The 18,448-nt window shown below is 37.9% G+C and overlaps 1 protein-coding gene and 1 non-coding gene across 2 annotated transcripts; both read left to right on the forward strand.

Moving 5' to 3' along the window:
- The first annotated feature begins 2,252 nt into the window (after positions 1 to 2,252).
- On the forward strand, positions 2,253 to 2,359 carry LOC133289026 (small nucleolar RNA R71). Its single transcript, XR_009748440.1, has one exon. It is a non-coding gene; the product is annotated as a small nucleolar RNA R71 (small nucleolar RNA).
- A 4,966-nt stretch (positions 2,360 to 7,325) lies between these two features.
- On the forward strand, positions 7,326 to 8,297 carry LOC133289023 (uncharacterized). The gene is made up of 2 exons (XM_061486876.1): positions 7,326 to 7,785; positions 7,933 to 8,297. Exons 1-2 carry the CDS (start codon positions 7,326 to 7,328, stop codon positions 8,295 to 8,297), a joined length of 825 nt encoding a protein of 274 aa, XP_061342860.1.
- The last annotated feature ends 10,151 nt before the right edge of the window (positions 8,298 to 18,448 follow it).

Consider the following 18,448-nt stretch of genomic DNA (forward strand, 5'->3'; position numbering starts at 1 on the left):
AATTAACCATTCACAAATTCAAACTTGAGTTCCATTGAACCAGACTACAAAGGACTCTACATAAATACAAAATAAGCAAAAAAAGAAGAAAGATCAAACTCCATTGTCATGATAGTTGAGTCTTCAATCTTCAAGTACAATTACATAAATTGAACTAACTAATACAATACTAGATCCTAAAGAATTTGGAAAATCAGAGAAAATGAGGAGTCAGATCAGATCTATGAAAGATCTTATCTGATCTCCCTTCTCCTAGTGTGATGGGAAAGGTCAGATTAGAATCTGAGAGAGAGAGAGAGAGTTAGGAAATCAGAACTCTGACAATTGTGAAGGCCCTTGCCTTATATAGTGTTACAATTTAAAACTGACATGGGCGCTAAAACGTTCACTTCTGGGCATTTTAGCGTTCAACTTTGACGGATGCCCAACTGCTTTTAACTGATTCCAACGCTAAAACACTTGGTTTGGACATTTTAGCGTTGGAGACCAGAGTCTTTTTCCAACAGCAGGACGCTAAAACATTTGATCAGGAAGTTTTAGCGCTCAGCACCAGCAAGTTTTGCCTTCAATTTGCAGCAGCGCGCTAAAACATTCTGTGTGGACGTTTTAGCACTCAACACTTAGGCATTCTCCGTGTCTCCAGAATCTTCTTCTTTCTTTCTGCTGCTCCTTAAGCTTCATTTCCCTACAAGACAGTGTAAATTTTCAACAGAGCTTTAAGAACTTGTACTTGAGGGATTTCTAGGACATTAACCTCTTTTCCATCCATTTAATCACACAAATTGATACTAATTCATGTTGAAAAACCTGATGAACCAGGGGTTTATCAATCTGTCTGCCATTTGCAAGGTCACCGTGGTGGGTTTAGCTGGTCCAGTGGATAATTGTTTGAAGACATATAGGGGCATGAGATTGATGCTGGCCCCTAAATCACACAAGGCTTTCCCTTGGTACGTGTTTCCTTTAATGCAAGGAATGGTGAAGCTTCCTGGGTCTTGAAGCTTAGGTGGGAGTCTGCCTAAGTATTGGCAACTCTCTTGTGTCATTTTTACAGTCTCATATTCTGTTATTCCTCTTTTTTTTGAGAGGAAATCTTTCATGAATTTTACGTACCTGGGCATCTGTTCTAGTGCGTCCACCAGAGGAATGTTGATGTGAAGTTGTTTTAAAATGTCCAGGAACTTTCCAAAGTGCTTATCCTCCTGTTGCTTTTTTGTTCTTTGAGGGAATGAAATTTTTGTTGATATTTTCCTACTTTGAGTTGGACTGATTGGTTGGCTGTTGGATTCCTTTTCAGGTTTTGGGTTCTGTTCATCTATGACTGGTAATTGTTGATGTGCTTTTGGGGCTGCTTCAGGTGTTTCAGTTTGTTCCTTTTCCTTTGGTTGAACTGTGGGCTGTGATGTGGCTTTCCCACTTCTTAAGCTGACAACCTTGATTTTCTCTGAAGGGGAGATAGATGTTACTTTTGGCGAGGTTGTTGAAGGAGCGTCAGTATTCCTTGCTAATGGTCCTTGTGTTCTGGTTTGAAGGTTGGCAGCAATTTGCTCCATATGGGACTCAATGTTCCTGACCACTGCATCATTCTTGGTGACATATTCCTTGACATAATTTTCCAAGGTGTTGATGCGTTGGTCATCTCTGTGGAACAGAACGTAGTTGTTTCTTCTTTGTTCAAACGTTTCACTGCTGCTACCTTGCTGATACTGCTACTGAATGTTGTTGAATGGTCTCTGGTTAATGGGTGGCCTCCATTGGGTGTTGTGGTTCTGATCCTTAATGATAGTTCCTCCAGGGCTTGAATGTGTATTTCGTCCTGCTTGTTGATTGTCTCTGGTGAAATTCCTATTGCCAAAATTTTCTACATAACACACCAATGCAGTGGATGGGCAGTCTGTTGAGTCATGAAGGTCACCACAGGCTGAGCATGGTTCTGTTTCAGTTGATGTGAGTTGTAAGACTTCCATCCTTGGTGCTGCTTGGTTAGCTTTCAGGTTCTTCACTTCATTCATGAGTGATGCCAGCTGGGCCTCCATGGCTGTTTGTTTATCCAGTTCTAGCATGCCTAGCTTCCTCACTGGGCTCACTCTGTCTATTGGCCATTGGAGACATCTTCAGCAATCCCTTCTATGATTTCGTATCTTGATTCAAGTGTTCCTGTAAAGAAATATCCTCCTGCAGCAAAATCTAGGTGAGATTGAGAAGTATAGTCAAGTCCTTTATAGAAAGATTGTAGCACTCCCCAACTCTATACCCCATGGTTTGGACATTTTCTTATGATGTCCTTGTATCTCTCCCATGCTTCATAGAGATTTTCTCCATGAAACATTTTGAAGTTAGAGATTTCATCTCTAACATCAGCTTGTCGAGACATTGGGAGAAATCTCTCTATGAACTTGTTAGAGAGTTCTTCCCATGTGTGGATTAATCCAGGGGTGAGAGTTTTCATCCATATTTTAGCTTTTAAACCCAAGGAGTGAGGGAACAACCTCATTCTCATGCTCTCCTCTGTTACACCCTCGGCTTTAAAATTATCACAAATATCTTGGAATGTTGTGAGGTGTGTGTAAGGATCTTCTGCAGGGAGTCCATTGAAGAACCCTACTTCCCTAATCATGTGGAACATGATAGGTTTTAGTTCAAAATTTGGTGCTACAGGGGGAAGGATTACTCCCCTATCTGGTCTGTTCCTGAAAGGAGCAGCCAAAGTTCTAAAGTTCTGTTCAGGGGGAACCTCTTCATTGTTATTATTGTGATCAGCCATGTTTTCAGGAAATCTTTCCCTGAGGTTCCTTCTTTTTCTATGGAGTGTGCGTTCTGGCTCAGGATCAAAGAGAAACTCAGGTACTCCAATGGAGTGGTTAGAATCTGTTTCAAACTCTTCACTCATAAACCAATAGCACAGGGCATATATATGCACAGCAGATTCAGTGATAAAGAAGAAAATATAAAAGTAAAGTCAGATATACAGTATATGTGTTAGAAGACAATGATAAGAACAACAATTAGTGTTTCTATCCTCGGCAACGGCGCCAAAAACTTGTTGGGTGGTTTGCTGATGGTGGAAAAATATAAGTTCTGATAGGGGATGTTCTTCTGTTCTTGCAGAACACAGATTTGTCCCTCAGTTCCAACCCAAGTGCGCAAGTGCACACATCAAGTAATAAAGGGAGTATTAATGCCCAAATTATCGTTCCCACGAGGATAGAGTGCTAATTATTGTTTTATCACTGTTTATAAAGAGTGAAAATGAGAAGAAAAGTTAGTAAATGAACTGTCTGGTCAAACGTTCCCTACTGTCTTGACAACGTTCCTCAGGAACAATAGGTTCAACCTGATGGCAAAGAGTTGCTCGCTGCGTTATGTATGTGATCCTTCCTGTTTAGAAAAAGGTGAGATAACAATCATTGGAGTTTTTATAAGTACTTAAATAAAATAAAATAAAATTACTAAAACATAAAAAACTATAATCAAGAGACAACAAGGTGGTGGTTAAAACAGTTTAACAGAAGGAACGGATTCACTGCTTCACTCTTAAAGGGGTTGTTTTCTCTGCTCAAGACTTAGCACCTTTTGGCTTTGTCGCAATTTCTTTGCCTGCCAACTCTGATTCCTTAGCTCATGGTCTAGATGGCTCACAAGTTTCCATATTCCTATGGATCCCTTGACTCTAACAGGTACTTAGTTCAGAACCTTAAAATGGACGAGTTGGCCCCTTATTCCTAAGATGACCAGTAGCGTTTTTTCCATGACATCTACCTTCCCCCAATGGCTAAGTTGTCTGAAATCCCTTCCTTATGGAAGTTCCTTTCTCAGTATGTACCCAATTTCCATTGGCGCACAATGAATATAGCTTACTCAGCCAAAGAAATACAAAAAGCTTTGGTCAAGAGTTTTGAAAACAGTTCTTTAAGAGTTTCACAGTTTACCCGTTCCACAGATAGTTCAGCTCATGGCTGATAGTTTAAACATAATTATTCTCAACTGAGATCACATAGACCCGAGATTCAGTCAAGAGACAACGATTGGAACGAAGAGAAAAATACTTATATTAATTTAAAAGACAATTTACAAAAAGAAACGGAAAATGGAGAAAGATGGGTAATTGCTCGTGAGGAGTCTTGATGGTTGTTTACAGAGAAGGGAAGAGGGGTTGTCGCTTAACTATAATTACAACTGAAAATTAAACTAAGTTACTAACTACTACTAATAGGGGTGTTCATCAACCGATCCAAACCGATTCAAACCGCGAAAACCGAACCGAAAAACCGATAACCGAATAATCCGAAAACCGAAAAATCGAAAACCGAAAAAAACCGCAAATTTTAATTGGATTGGATCGGTTTTCGGATGGGTTGATGAAAACCGATCCAATCTAAACCGATCCAATATATTAATTATCCTCTACCTACTTGGTCCTTTCCCCAACCATAGCCCGAAAATTTCTAAATCCAAGACCCATTAACTCATTAATTAAATCAAAAAAAAACTTAGTCACGTCTCATCAATTATAGTATTGTTTACTGATATTTTTGTATTTCAAAAAAAAAAATTTACAAAGCCAATATATACAAAAGATGTTATTTGCACAATAATCATGAAACTAATTTTAGGATATTCAAAAAACCGAAAACCGATCCAATCCAAACTGAAAAAAATTGGATTGGATCGGATCGAATTTGAAAAAAAATCTAAACCGAATGGATGATTACATGATCAAACCGAAAGGATTGGATCGGATGAGTTTTGCTTCCAAAACCGATCTCATCCAGACCGCGAACACCCCAAACTACTAAGTGATCTCTTCCTTTCGGACTGCAAACCCTCCAGGATTCGATGATGTTTTTGTGTGAGGGAGGTCCTATTTATAGCTGGAAGAGGAATGACAAGACTGTAATTCCCTTGGAGCTAGTTGCTTGAATGAGGGGACGGGACGGTGGCAGTAGAGTGTGAAGCTTGCGTGTATTGCTGAATGGAACAGGGTTTGGTGATGATTAGCCGTTGTTTGCAGGCCTTCCCATTTTTTGCTTCTGTTTTCAGCCAATGAGAACTCTTGATTCCCTGCTCTTCACGTTTCCAGCTGCTCAGTTGGTGCACCGCCTTGCTTTTTAGAAGTCTTTAACTCTACGTTACCTGCAAAGTGTACAGAAGCATTAAATGAATGGAGCAGGTGCATTAAATGTGTCTCTGTCCGTTCCCCTTTTAATATATTTTAAAGGAATACGTTACCATCCGTTCCCCCACTGTGTTTTTGTCACAAATGTGTAAACAAGTGATTTTCATGCTGAAGTTGCTCATCAGATGAGGGAACGTATGGTATTTTGCCATCAAAAAGGGCTTAGATGGGAACGAATTTACGTCCCATCAACAACAATATGTATCCAGTCATCATCAATGTTGAGCTGTCAACCGCAGAAGAAGAGAAGCTTCTCAAAGTGCTGAAGAAGCACAAAGCTGCCATAGGATGGTCCTTCTCCGATTTAAAAGGTATAAATCCTTCCTTTGTACTCATAAAATTCTAATGGAAGATGATATTAAACCTGTGAGGCAACTGCAAAGGAGACTCAATCCAACCATGAAAGAGGTGGTTAGGAAAGAAGTAGTTAAACTATTGGATGCAGGTATGATCTACCCTATATCTGATAGTGCATGGGTAAGTTCGGTACAAACGGTACCCAAGAAAGGTGGAGTCACCGTAGTGAGAAATGAGAACAATGAATTGATTCCAACAAGGACAGTCACCGGATGGAGGATGTGCGTTGACTACAAAAGACTAAACACAGCCACTCGGAAAGACCATTTCCCCATCCCTTTCTTGGACCAGATGTTGGAGAGACTAGCTGGCCATGCCTTCTACTGCTTCCTGGATGGGTACTCAGGCTACAACCAACTAGCAGTAGCTCCAGAAGATCAAGAAAAGACAGCATTTACATGCCCTTACGGAGTCTTCGCTTACCGGAGGATGCCCTTCGGCTTGTGCGACGCTCCTGCAATTTTTCAAAGGTGCATGCTTTCCATCTGTTCTGATATGATTGAAAAATCTATTGAGATCTTTATGGATGTCTTTTCTATTTTTGGTCCCTCTTTTGACGTTTGTTTAGAAAATTTATCTTGTGTTTTACAAAGATGTCAAGAGCGTAATCTTGTGTTAAATTGAGAAAAATGCCACTTCATGGTAAAAGATGGCATAGTTCTAGGATATAAAGTGTCCCAAGATGGTATAGAAGTAGATAGAGCTAAGATATCTGTTATTGAGAAACTTCCCCCTCCCTCTAACGTTAAAGGCATTCGAAGTTTTCTCGGTCATGCAGGTTTCTACAAACGCTTTATCAAGGACTTTTCCAAGATAGCAAAGCCATTATGCAAGCTGTTGGTCAAAGATGAAGAATTCAACTTTACAGATGAATGTTTGGTAGCATTTAATATTTTAAAAGATCAATTGACCACTGCACCTATATTCATTGCACCTGACTTCACACTACCTTTTGAATTAATGTGTGATGCTAGTGATTATGCAATAGGAGCTGTCTTAGGACAAAGAAAGAACAAATTGTTGCATATGATTTATTATGCTAGTAAAATTCTGAATGATGCATAAATGAATTATGCAACCACTGAAAAAGAATACTAGCAATTGTCTATGCATTTGATAAATTTAGACCATATTTGCTGGGGTCTAAAGTAATTGTTTACACTGATCATGTTGTTTTAAAGTATTTGTTGAATAAGCAGGATGCAAAGCCACGATTACTCAGGTGGATGCTGCTCCTTCAAGAATTTGAAGTGGAAATCAGAGACAAGAAGGTGTGGAAAACTTGGTGGCTGATCACCTCTCCAGAATTCAAGAAAAAGATCTTCAAGATGGACCTGAGTTGAAGATCAGAGAGGAGTTTCCCGATGAACAAATCATGGCTATCAATGTCATCGCAGATCCACAACCAGAGGAAGTAAAGACCACAAGTACACCTCCTTGGTTCGCGGATTTTGCAAACTTCAAAGCAGCAGGAGAAATTCCAATAGACTTCACATGGAAACAAAGGAAGAAGTTTCTATATGATGTCAAGAAATACCTATGGGATGAGCATTTCCTGTTTTACAGATGTGCTGATGGAGTAATAAGGCGTTGCATTCCAGAAGAAGAGATGAAAGACATCCTGTGGCATTGACATGGTTCCATCTACGGTGGACACTTCGCAGGAGAAAGAACAGCTGCAAAGGTGCTGATGAGCGGCTTCTATTGGCCAACACTTTACAAGGATGCAAGTAAGTTCGTTGAATCCTGTGATAGATGTCAGAGAACGGGCAACATCTCTAGAAGACATGAAATGCCCCTCAATAACATATTGGAGGTTGAAAACTTCTATGTATGGGGAATAGACTTCATGGGACCCTTTCCTCCTTCATATGGCAACAAATACATCCTCGTTGCGGTTGATTACGTCTCCAAATGGGTTGAAGTTGTTGCCCTTCTTACTGATGATGCTTGGGTGGTCATTGCATTCTTAAAAAGAAATATATTCGTTCGATATGGAGTACCACAAGCAATCATAAGTGACGGAAGAACTCACTTTGACAACAGACAAGTAGAATACGTACTGGCTAAATGTGGCGTGAAGCATAAGATTGCAACACCATATCATCCGCAAACAAGTGGTCAAGTAGAGATTTCCAACCGAGAGCTAAAGCGTATCTTGGAGAAAACATTGGGAAGCTCTAGAAAAGATTGGTCCAAGAAGCTTGATGATGCACTGTGGGCATACCGGACTGCCTTTAAGACACCAATAGGTATGTCCCCCTTGCTTGAGCTTTCCCCTTTCTATTAGTAAGGTTGTCAAAAGGTAGGTTTCTTCGGAAAAGCTTGTCACATACCAGTAGAATTGTAGCACAAAGAACAGTGGGCAATCAAGTACCTGAACTTCGACTCCAAGACAGCAGTTGAGAAAAGATTGCTTCAACTGGATGAGCTCGACGAGTTCAGAGTATCTGCGTACGAGAGTGCAAGTCTGTACAAAGAGAAGACGAAGAAGTGGCATGACAAGAAGATCCTGCCTCGAGACTTTAAGGTGGGAAATCAGGTATTACTTTCTAACTCTCGTCTTCACCTCTTTCCTGAGAAACTAAAGTCCCGATGGTCGGGACCATTCATCGTAAGGAACATGAAATCATATGGAGCAGTGGAGATCAGTCCGCTGGATTCTGATAGGAGCATCGCAATGAATGGTCAACGACTGAAACTATACATGGGAGGAGAAATAGACAGGGGAACAACCATTGTTGCCCTTGTAGAGGTAACTTGAACGAGGTACGTCAGGCTCGTGACGTTAAACAAGCGCTGACGGGTAGGCAAACCTATGATTTGCTGCTTATTTTAAATTTTAGTTTATTTTGATTTCAAGAAAGGAAAACAAAAAGAGATAGATAAGTGAGGCCAAGGTCGTGACTAAGTTCAAGGAGGAAGAAACGACAACTCAAGAGGCTAAGGTATGAAATTTTAAAGCTTAAATATACAAATGGTCCCTGCCTCATCACGTTTTGGCGTCCTTCTAACCGCCAAAACGTTGAAGAAGAAAAATTCAGATTCAAAGATTATGTTTTAGCGGCCACTTGCACGCTAAAACATACTAACAAGAGTAAAATACGCAAATGCTCCCTGCCTCTAAGCGTTTTGGCGCACATCTGACCGCCAAAACGCTCTGGAGTGGCCAAAATAAGGATTCGAAGAGCACGTTTTGACGTGCTCCTGAGCGCCAAAACATGCTCCTATGTTCACAGGGGCCAACTCACTGCCACAGAGCGTTTTGGCGTGCTGTAGGGATTAGGTCTCGCAATAGGAATATTGGGGTTTTTGATTCTGAAAGGGGGTAAGGTAACAATTTATGCATGCTCTAGGGATAGACTTGTGTGAGTTACACTCGTTTGATTTATCGTGATTAATGCTTAATTTCATGCGGGGTTGCTAAGGGATTATGATTCCAATTGAATTAAAAGGTTAGATTGTCAAGGGATTGGGATTTAACTAAATATTTTAGATGATAATTTGTCTGAGTTATTAAATTGAATGAACGTTGTCAATCAATCCAAAGTTTAAAGTGGGGATCATATGGTGCGTGTACCTTAGCTGCAATGTTTTTTATTACTCTCTCAAAAATCCAAACTTTACCATTGCTATTTGAATTGAAAATTATATTTTAAATTTCTGTCTTTATTTTACCATCAATTCACTATTTTCCAAAAACAACCGAGTTTTCCAACTTAAGGGGACTGGTTATTGTAGTACTTGGTTTACAATCCCTGTGGAGATGATACTCTACTTATTCATTATATTACTTGTGCGATCGGTATACTTGCGGGAGAGCATCAGTAGTTAAGGTTAGATGGAATCCAATTGAATCTTTATGTTTATGAATTAAATTGTCTCTGAATCTTGTTCTTTTTATAATTGAATAAATTATCTGTTTTTAATGCTTTCTCTGATTTTGTTCCTTATAGAATGATTTTGGGGAATTGTATGACAATAGGGATGTTGGTGCATGAACTCTGACTTGATAATTTATCATATCCTTGTTATCCAGGAATAGGCATAGGGTAATTATGCAATCTTGAAATTTTTGATCTTAATGCATGTTTTCTTAGGGAATAATCGGGGAATTAGAGTTCTTTCAAGATTACATAGATTTATGGTAATAAGGAATTGAGCCGTAATTAACTTAGATAGAATTGATTGGCAATATATTAAGAAACAGATTCTTGGCTATTTAATTCATAACATATTGAGGATATTGGGAGAAGTACCTTAACTATGCTTGTTTTAAATTCTTAATCAAACATCATCTTCATTCATTCTTATAATTCTGAATTTTCTTAATTGCATGCTATTATTTGTTTTTAATTTTAAGTTCTTCAAATACAATTCTCTTCATCTAAATTCTTGATTGTCCAACTAAGATGCAATTAGCGAACTAGTTCTTGAAGATTTTGATCCTCGTGGGAACGATCTCGTACTCCGGTACACTTTATTACTTTACGACCGGTGCACTTGCCGAGTCGCAACAACAATCACCTGAAGTAATGCCCCAAACACGGGGTGAGATATACGAATATATCTCAGTAACCCAGAGATTCTGGAGATCACTCAGCCCAATGGCTCACTCAGATGTAATATTAACAATGCACCATAACAACTTAAACGAGATAAAGCAATGTATTTAGTGAAGTAAGGATGCATAGGGAGTAAACATACGATGAAGCTGGAATGGTCGAAGCCAAAACCACACAACATCCGGCCTATTAGCCTCGGTATATAGCGTACGGGCTCTCAACCAAGGCACCCACCACCAATACACCCGATACATTCCTAGAGTGCTCCTCAACGGATAACAACTCCATGATCCAGGTCAACTGGAACTCCCTCACGGAAACCTATCCAGTGGAAGTCCGTAACGCCCGAAGGCAACTATCTACTGGCCAGAGATACGATGCATCATATGTACCAATATATATACTTATGTATGAGCATGTTATAACTATAGTCTTGACATACAACCTCCAACCACTACCCCCAAGGGGCATGGTGGAGCACACACGGGGATTAACCCCAGTACCAAGAGATTATCTTATTGAAGCTCCTTCTCTAGGTAGCTCCAATGCAAGATACAACTGAACTTGGTCTAACCAGAAATGCCTACACACAGGTCATTCCCATATCAATTAGAACCACATAACAACATACACTTGGTTATTCAAGTATTCATGCAAATTACCATAAACACTTTCCACAATCGTTTTGGTCAAGGACTGGCAATCCACCAAGCTCAATGTTCAAAGCTCACGTCAGTGGGAGGCAACCTACAATGATCACACAAGGATAATCAATTCAATGGTGCAACCAAGTCAAAATACAAAACACTACTCCCACACACCCACACCTAGGTTCGGTTATCATGGCCAAAAATACATAATCACGTTGTTAATTTCATTTAAAAATCCCAATGGTTTCCCAAGCTCCCAACAACATCATTTCAAGTCCCCAACTTCATTAAATTACCACTCAACCTCAACTTTCCTAATTTCCCTCTTTTAGGCCAAATTCAACCCTTAGGCATATCCAATGGTTTCACTTCCAATCCACATGCATCACAACAACACACAACCCATTTAAACATAGATCAAATCCACACAACACCAATTACATGAATTTTTCAACATCCATCCTTATTTCTCCTTGAATGGCCGAATTGTACCTATGTACATACCAATAGATTTTCAATTCAATTCCACACTTCCATACATCCTACAATCCTATAATTAACCCATACAATTACTCCACAACTCAATTATACAATCCCACCATAATTCCAATTCATAAAGGCATGCATATCCAACATAATTTTGCCTAAGTTATCATACTTTTCATTAATAAATTTTACGATCCCAATCAACATAAAATATCATTCTAAGACACTTTTTTTAATATACATTTTTAATTTGAGGTCCCCAACCACATCAATCACACAACATATGCTCTAGGGTTCATGAAATAAATCCAACAAATCATCCAATGAAATATGTTGAAACTTTCCCACAATCAAGGCCTAAGACTCCACCAAGTAATACCCAAGCAATGGCTTGAGCAACAACTCCAAAAATACCAAATCTCCTCAAATTTTTGTGGCAATGGGTGTCAATTTTATCTCAAACTAGAGGGTTTCAAGAGTTGTGGATGGTATGGTTGTGTTTGGATTGTTGTTTACTTGAAGTTTGATGACAAACTTTGTTGATTTTGGTGGCTAAATCATCAAGGAATCAAAACAAGAAATTCTCCCATACACAGCTCCATGGCCATGGGTTCAAGAGAGAGAGAAGGGAGGGAGATGAGTGAATAGTGCCACTTGCCTAGTTGTCATGTTATAACTTAAGTGGGTGGTCCCACTGCTACATCGTGCGTTTCAAATTAATGCAAATCTCTCGCTTAAACCACTAACGTCCATTAATTCCTAGACTATTTAGAAACTTCAATTTTTAACATTCGCCAATATCCTTTAATTTCCCTTGATAAGATGAATCCGGAGTTTTTCGGTTGTTCGGTGAAATCATAGTTTTAAGTTGTTTTGCGCACAGTAGGCATGCTTCCCCCAAAAACCCTAACTTCAATCAATTTTCATTAAAAATCATAAATCTTAGTCTTATGTACCATTTATAACTTATTCTCAAACCTAGAGCTCAAAATTCATTCAGCACGCTTTTCGGTGCAACTTTATCGCTATATTTTTATCTGGTAAAACTACTATTCATCAAATTTCCAGAAACTTGCCTAACCACTCAATTTTTCGTTCTGAATCCATTTCCAAAATTATTTTTTTCATTTGAAACCTTCTACTCATATTTCATTTCCTAGGGTTACGTGTTTGACAATTTACCATTTTACCCTTTTTACGTATTTTGGTTCTGAATTCAGGATTTTTACTAATCCTATCCTTTAATCCATATTTTAACTGTAATTAAGTATTTTAGAATTATGAGGTTTTATACACAACAAGGATGCTCTCAATATAAGGCATGACAACAAGTCCTAAAAGATACAAGAAGCCTATAACAAAGTGCAAAGTTGAAGAAAAGACTCAAATTGGCATAGTTAAAGTTCAAGTCAAATCAAGTACTAAAAAGATCAAACAATGAAGACTCATGTACTTACTATTTATATAGTTAATTTACAGTCATAGAACTTATAGAAATGATTTTATTGAGCTTTAACTTGAGAATTATATAAATAGACCAAAAACTCATATGCGTGACACATATTCACTTTGATCATGCATACAAGGTCACACACACTTCAAGAGTTGTTATTTAAGTGTGAGACATAATCATACATATGTTAGATGTCACTAGGAATCATTTAGAAGTCATAGAAAATCATAAAGAAGCATTTGAATTCGAAAAATCAATAGTTTGCTATCATCTGCATAAACGTAATCGAATACTTTCTCAAAAGTAATCGAATAATTTCTTAGTTAAATAAGTATTCGAATACCTGATGAACAGTAATGGAATACTTTATGGGTTTGTAAAAGTATTCGAATACTCCCCGAAAAGTAATCGGATACTTGTTGTTATAAGTGACTTAATGTAACACCCCGCATAATTAGGAATTTATTTAAATTGCGATTAGGATTAAGAACACATAACTTAAATTCGGATTTCATATGAATTTAGGGTGGAACTGAATTAAATTAGGAAAAGTACTTTGATTGCAATATATATCTAGGAATGCAAAACTTTAGTTAAAAAGGATTGGATTGATTTAATTATAACATGTAAAACACCGTAGCAATATTTAGTAGTCATATAAACTAATAATTAGGGGGTATTGCATGTGATGAGTGATCCATTAGAAAGTTGAATTTTGGACCTTAAGGCTCATTAAGGGCGTCGACCTAGAGCTTTTGAGGAGGGCATATATTCAGCCCAAAATTCTTTACTCAAACCTAACTAATCCTCATTTATCCTAAGGAATCCTCATGGTTACAATACATTGGCCAAGTGTAACCATATGGCAACCCTCATCTATTCTGCCATCATCCCATGCGCATAGGGTGAAAAGAAAAATATGAATGTTTGCATTCTCTTAATTTAATAAAAGGAATCAGAATGCATGTAATTCCAATGCTCAGAACATCATTCACTCATTCCCCCATCACATATGCGCATAGTATAAGCTAAAATTCTGATTCCTTGTAGTAACCTAAGCAAGTCAGTTTCATTGCCACCACATGCAGCCAGTGAGAAGAGAGCAATCTGAATGCATGTGTTTTCATTGACCAAGAGGCAGCCCTATTATCCACCTTATCTCCCTCCATTGTGCGCATCAAAAGGGAATGGACATGCAGCTGAATGCATGATTCAACTTTTGGTCAGAAAATAATTCATTTAACCATCTCAATTTTTCCCATGCGCATAGATGGAGAAAATTCTGACTTAATGTCTTGGTATCCAAAACCCCTTCAGCCTATGCATATCATTAGTTTCCCATTTGCCTGCATGTACGCCACCTAGCTCCCTCTCCCCTTGCATGCGCGCCACTTACACTCTCATTTGGACACTTGGATCATCTCCCCATGTTCGGCCAAGCTCTTGCTGACCAAGGATTTACTTCCCCCTGTACTAAAATAAACTTACATCTCCTCAGTTCCCACTTTATGCGCAGAGAGTAGCACCAACCCTATACTGAATATTTCTATTTGATCCAGATAAAACACAACCATCATTTTCCTCTTCAAGGCTGTGGACCCCCAAGAGGAGAAGGCAAAGCTTTCATGTTCCCTTCTTCCATCTGCTCCTCCAAAGACCGTGAGATGTGCCAAAGAAAGAACCACCGTACATCCCTCATCCACTCACCTTTTTTATGTTCGGCCAAAGACACCATCTAGGCAGATCAACCATAAGTTCATAGACACCCATTTCTTCTTGTTCAGCCGAAGTCAACCATTAACAAGCTGGAAATCGATTCTTGGGGAGTAGATGAACTCCCTTGCATGTGGCTGAATTCGTGAACCTTGGAGAGAAAAAGAGTGAGAACCTTAGCACCTACGTTAGGGACTATCTTCTTAGCTGATTTGTGAACCGTGGACTACTTGAAAAGAGGTAACCAAAATTGAACCAAAACTCCTCACTCCTCCCTGTTTCGGTTTTGGTGTGCAGTTTAGGGGAATGTATGTTTTTCATCCTCCTTATTTCTATCTCTGTTGCATTGGAACCTTTGGTTTAGACTAGCTTAAAGGATCGATTTTGGAGTATGGAAATAGTTTTCCTTTGATTAGTGTTAGGTTGTTTTGTGAGACTGAATTGATGACTCTAGTGTTGCATGTGTCAAAGCTAAATTTCTAGCATGCTTATGAGATCCTCCTAGCGCATCTTAGGTACTGTAGGAACGGTTATGTGATTAATTAAATAGTGGACACCTAATGCCAATCTAAATCGAGCTAGAATGCATGAGGGAACTTGGATTTTTCGCTGTAACAAATTGGTGTATTAGCTTTAAGTTAGAATTGATGCATGTTTTTAAGGATCTAAAGGCTGAGTTGTATGCTTGAATAAACCTTGAATAATGCTACTGTAACAAATTAGAAGAATTGGTATGAAGCCAGGAAATTAATTCCTTATGAGAATCATGAAAAACCGAAACGGTGGGTGTGTTATGAACCTTGGAAAATTCTTCGCTGTTACATGCTATTAAATTAATATGAAGCTAGAAATTAGATTGTATAAGAAGCATGTTAAAATACATGAATTTGGAAGGCATGGAAATGGCATATGAATAATAGGATTTTATGAATAAAATTCTGACTTGTGGTGCACTCAATTAGGTGCGCATAATTCCTAAAGTGTGGGCTGTTTTGATGCTGTTTGGTTGATATTTGGACACGCAAGGTAAGTGTTAGGTGGTATTACCTAATGTGACTATTAGCTAGCGTATAGAATTGTGAATTGTTGCTCTCACGTGCCTTAGATTACTGTGCTGGCATATGCTATATGTATGCTGCCTATGAATGTGACAAGATGAAAAATTCTGTATGAGAAGTAATTGTTATGTGGCAGCTTGGTACGAAAAGTACATGAAATATATGCTATTATGATGATGATCTAGTCATGCATGTACACCTCATAATTCATTTGTTTCTTGTTTGTGTGTAAAGCATATCATGGCATACATGCACGAATTTCATGTTGCTCATGGACTAGAATATTTATATAAATATGCATACGTTTGAGCACGCATCATATAGGCATCGCTTCGGTACCAGGGTATGGGACACTTGGCTTCCGTCCACGTAAGCCACAGTTGGAATTCACCTTTAAGGGAGCCATCATGGAATATCCACTGTGTATGTTAGTACGTGCACGACGGTGCTATGAACGTACAAGGAAATGGCGTTATATACGCACTATTATGACTATTATGAACATACATGACCATGGTGTTATGTACGCAATAAGATGATGATTAATAGCTGTACGGAATTTTACTATTGATGCGACTGTTTTGGAATTTTGTGCCTAGTTTAATATTGTTACATTATTGGTTTTGCTATCACACTACTGGGATTTTTCTCACCCCTTTTGGGGCTCAGTTTTTATAAAATTGCAGGAGAACGAAAAAAGCATATGATGACGTTTATTTGCTGTTTACTACTGCTGTTTGGGATTTTGGCTGCTGTTTACGTTATTCATGAATGTTGGCTAATGATATTTTGATGTAACATTTTGCGAACTTGGAATACTGTTAGAACATATTTTAATTGTCGTTTTTAAGGTTTTATGGTCAGTTTGAACGTTGGAAGATTCTGAATGCGTTTTGCGAAAAACAATCTCTAAACATTTTAAATGTTGTTCCTAAACTATTTTGCGAGCACTTTGCAAGTTATATTTAGTGGGGCTACAGCCCTCCGATTTGCTTATAATTTATATGTACGTGAAGCCCCACGTGTCTAGTTTCTGATTATATAAATTTTATAATGAAATTCTCAAAGCACGATGTATTATGATTTTTGCACGAAGACAGGTTTTTTAGGAAAACAATTATTTCAGCTAGCCATGTATTTCACTAAGTTTTCTCACTGTTTTAATTTCTTTTGACCAGATTTGAATACAAAATTTTAACGAGACTTAAAAACGAAATGGATGCAGAATCTATTCGTAACATTACGACTCTAATCCGCTTAGTAGACAACTCTCATGGATGCATACAGGGGAGGGTGTCACACTTAAACTTTAATTAATTCAAAATTTTAGATTTCCAACGACTATTAACTCTATTAGGTACCTATAAATACATATTAATACGGTTCTAAACATAAGAATTAAAGAAAGAGAGAATTGAGATTTGAACCCCTATTGGCCTACTTTTGTACATCTTTGAGAAAAAGCTCAATTACTCTCTTATTTCTCAATCGTTTTCTAATATTTTGGTGATTTGGACAGAGAGATTGCTCTACATTTGTTTAGCAAGAGTGAATTGTTGTAATTGATTTTGGTGATTTGGAGAGACCCTGTAGGTGATAGGTTGAGTGTGATCAAAGGTGTTGATCATAGACTTGTAAAAATTCTTTGTAAACGGTTTTTTTGGCACTGGTTGGAAGCTAGAACATAGTAAAACAGATCGACTTCAGTCTAGACGTATCTCTCAGGTGGTTAGAGAGTGAACCAGGATATATGCCGGTGTGATTCTTCCTTATCCTATCTCTTTTGATTTTAATCAATTGAATTTCATTTTGATTCTTTGTAAATGTGATATTGAATCTGTTTGAGGGTTGAGAATCATTACTTTTATGTGTTAATTCGTTCTTGAATATTTTCTTGAAGAAGGTTGCCATAAACATTGAAATTTCTATATATCCCCTTCTAATTTAAATCTGCTACTATTGCCTCTGAATTTGTATTATTAAACTTGTTTTAATTCTATTTTGTGTTGGGGGAAAGGTTTATAATATGTAAAATTCATTTTGGTTGAAGTTATGTTGAAAAGTGTTGATTTTTGAATTGTTTTCTTGCATTAGAAATAACACACAATTCACCCCCTCTTGTGTGATTGTTTAGCCATCTTTTCTTTTCACAAGTCTCTTCACCTATCGCCTTTCAAGACTCACAGTAGCAAGTTGGGGTTGATGGAGATCCACCTTCAAACTTGAGATTAATATACCTCACGTGCATTTAATCTGTTATTCAGTCATTTATGTAGTTATGCAGTTAGGTTGCTAAACTTTTTGGTGTAACTTCTTCTTGTTAGTTAGTTTCTCATATGGCTTAGTTGTGTAGAGTTTTCCCCCTGTTATATATATGAGTACGTGTGTATATGCTATGTACTTTTGATTATTTTTCAAGTGATGGACATAGTTTCACTTTTCTCAACTTTGTTTTCTCTCTGATAAGATATAGTGTTGGAATCGATGCAACCACACACACACACACACGATTGACAACAAAAAGAGAGAAAGGGAATGAAAAAGGAGACAATGATTTACCCTAGTTTACCCAATGTAGGCAATGTCCAGCATGTCTGCACTCCATTCTCCTCACCGCACTCGTTACAAGTCACTCAGTTTACAACAGAATACAAATAAGATTACAAACCCTAAACAACAACAACTTTTTTTGTGTCCCGCCAACAAGAGTCATCATCTAACTACAAAGTGTGAGTCAAACCCAACTATTAGGTCTTATATGCCAAAGTGACAATCGAATTGGGCATTTTAGTTAGTTGCAAGAAAACCTATGTAATTATGAAATTTCATGTGATTAATGATTCAATCATGCATAATGGGGTTTAATTAAGTTAAAGGCTTAATTAAATAAATTAAAATCACTTTTGGGAAAAAGTGCAATTAGTGAGAGTTTTGAGATAAAACGGTAATTAACCAAATTAATCCCGAAACTGGTAAATAATGTTGTGATA

This window comes from Gastrolobium bilobum, unplaced genomic scaffold (genome assembly GCF_033153095.1).
Source record: "Gastrolobium bilobum isolate Gb01-03AN ecotype WA unplaced genomic scaffold, APGP_CSIRO_Gbil_v1 utg6024, whole genome shotgun sequence".
NCBI lineage: Eukaryota > Viridiplantae > Streptophyta > Magnoliopsida > Fabales > Fabaceae > Gastrolobium > Gastrolobium bilobum.

What these genes read in the sequence shown, in the direction of transcription:
- LOC133289023 (XM_061486876.1), top strand. Translation starts at nt 7,326, where the DNA reads ATGCCCCTCAATAACATATTGGAGGTTGAAAACTTCTATGTATGGGGA. An exon ending in TGCCTTTAAGACACCAATAG is followed by an intron (nt 7,786 to 7,932) that starts GTATGTCCCCCT and finishes ACTCCAAGACAG; the next exon opens with CAGTTGAGAAAAGATTGCTT.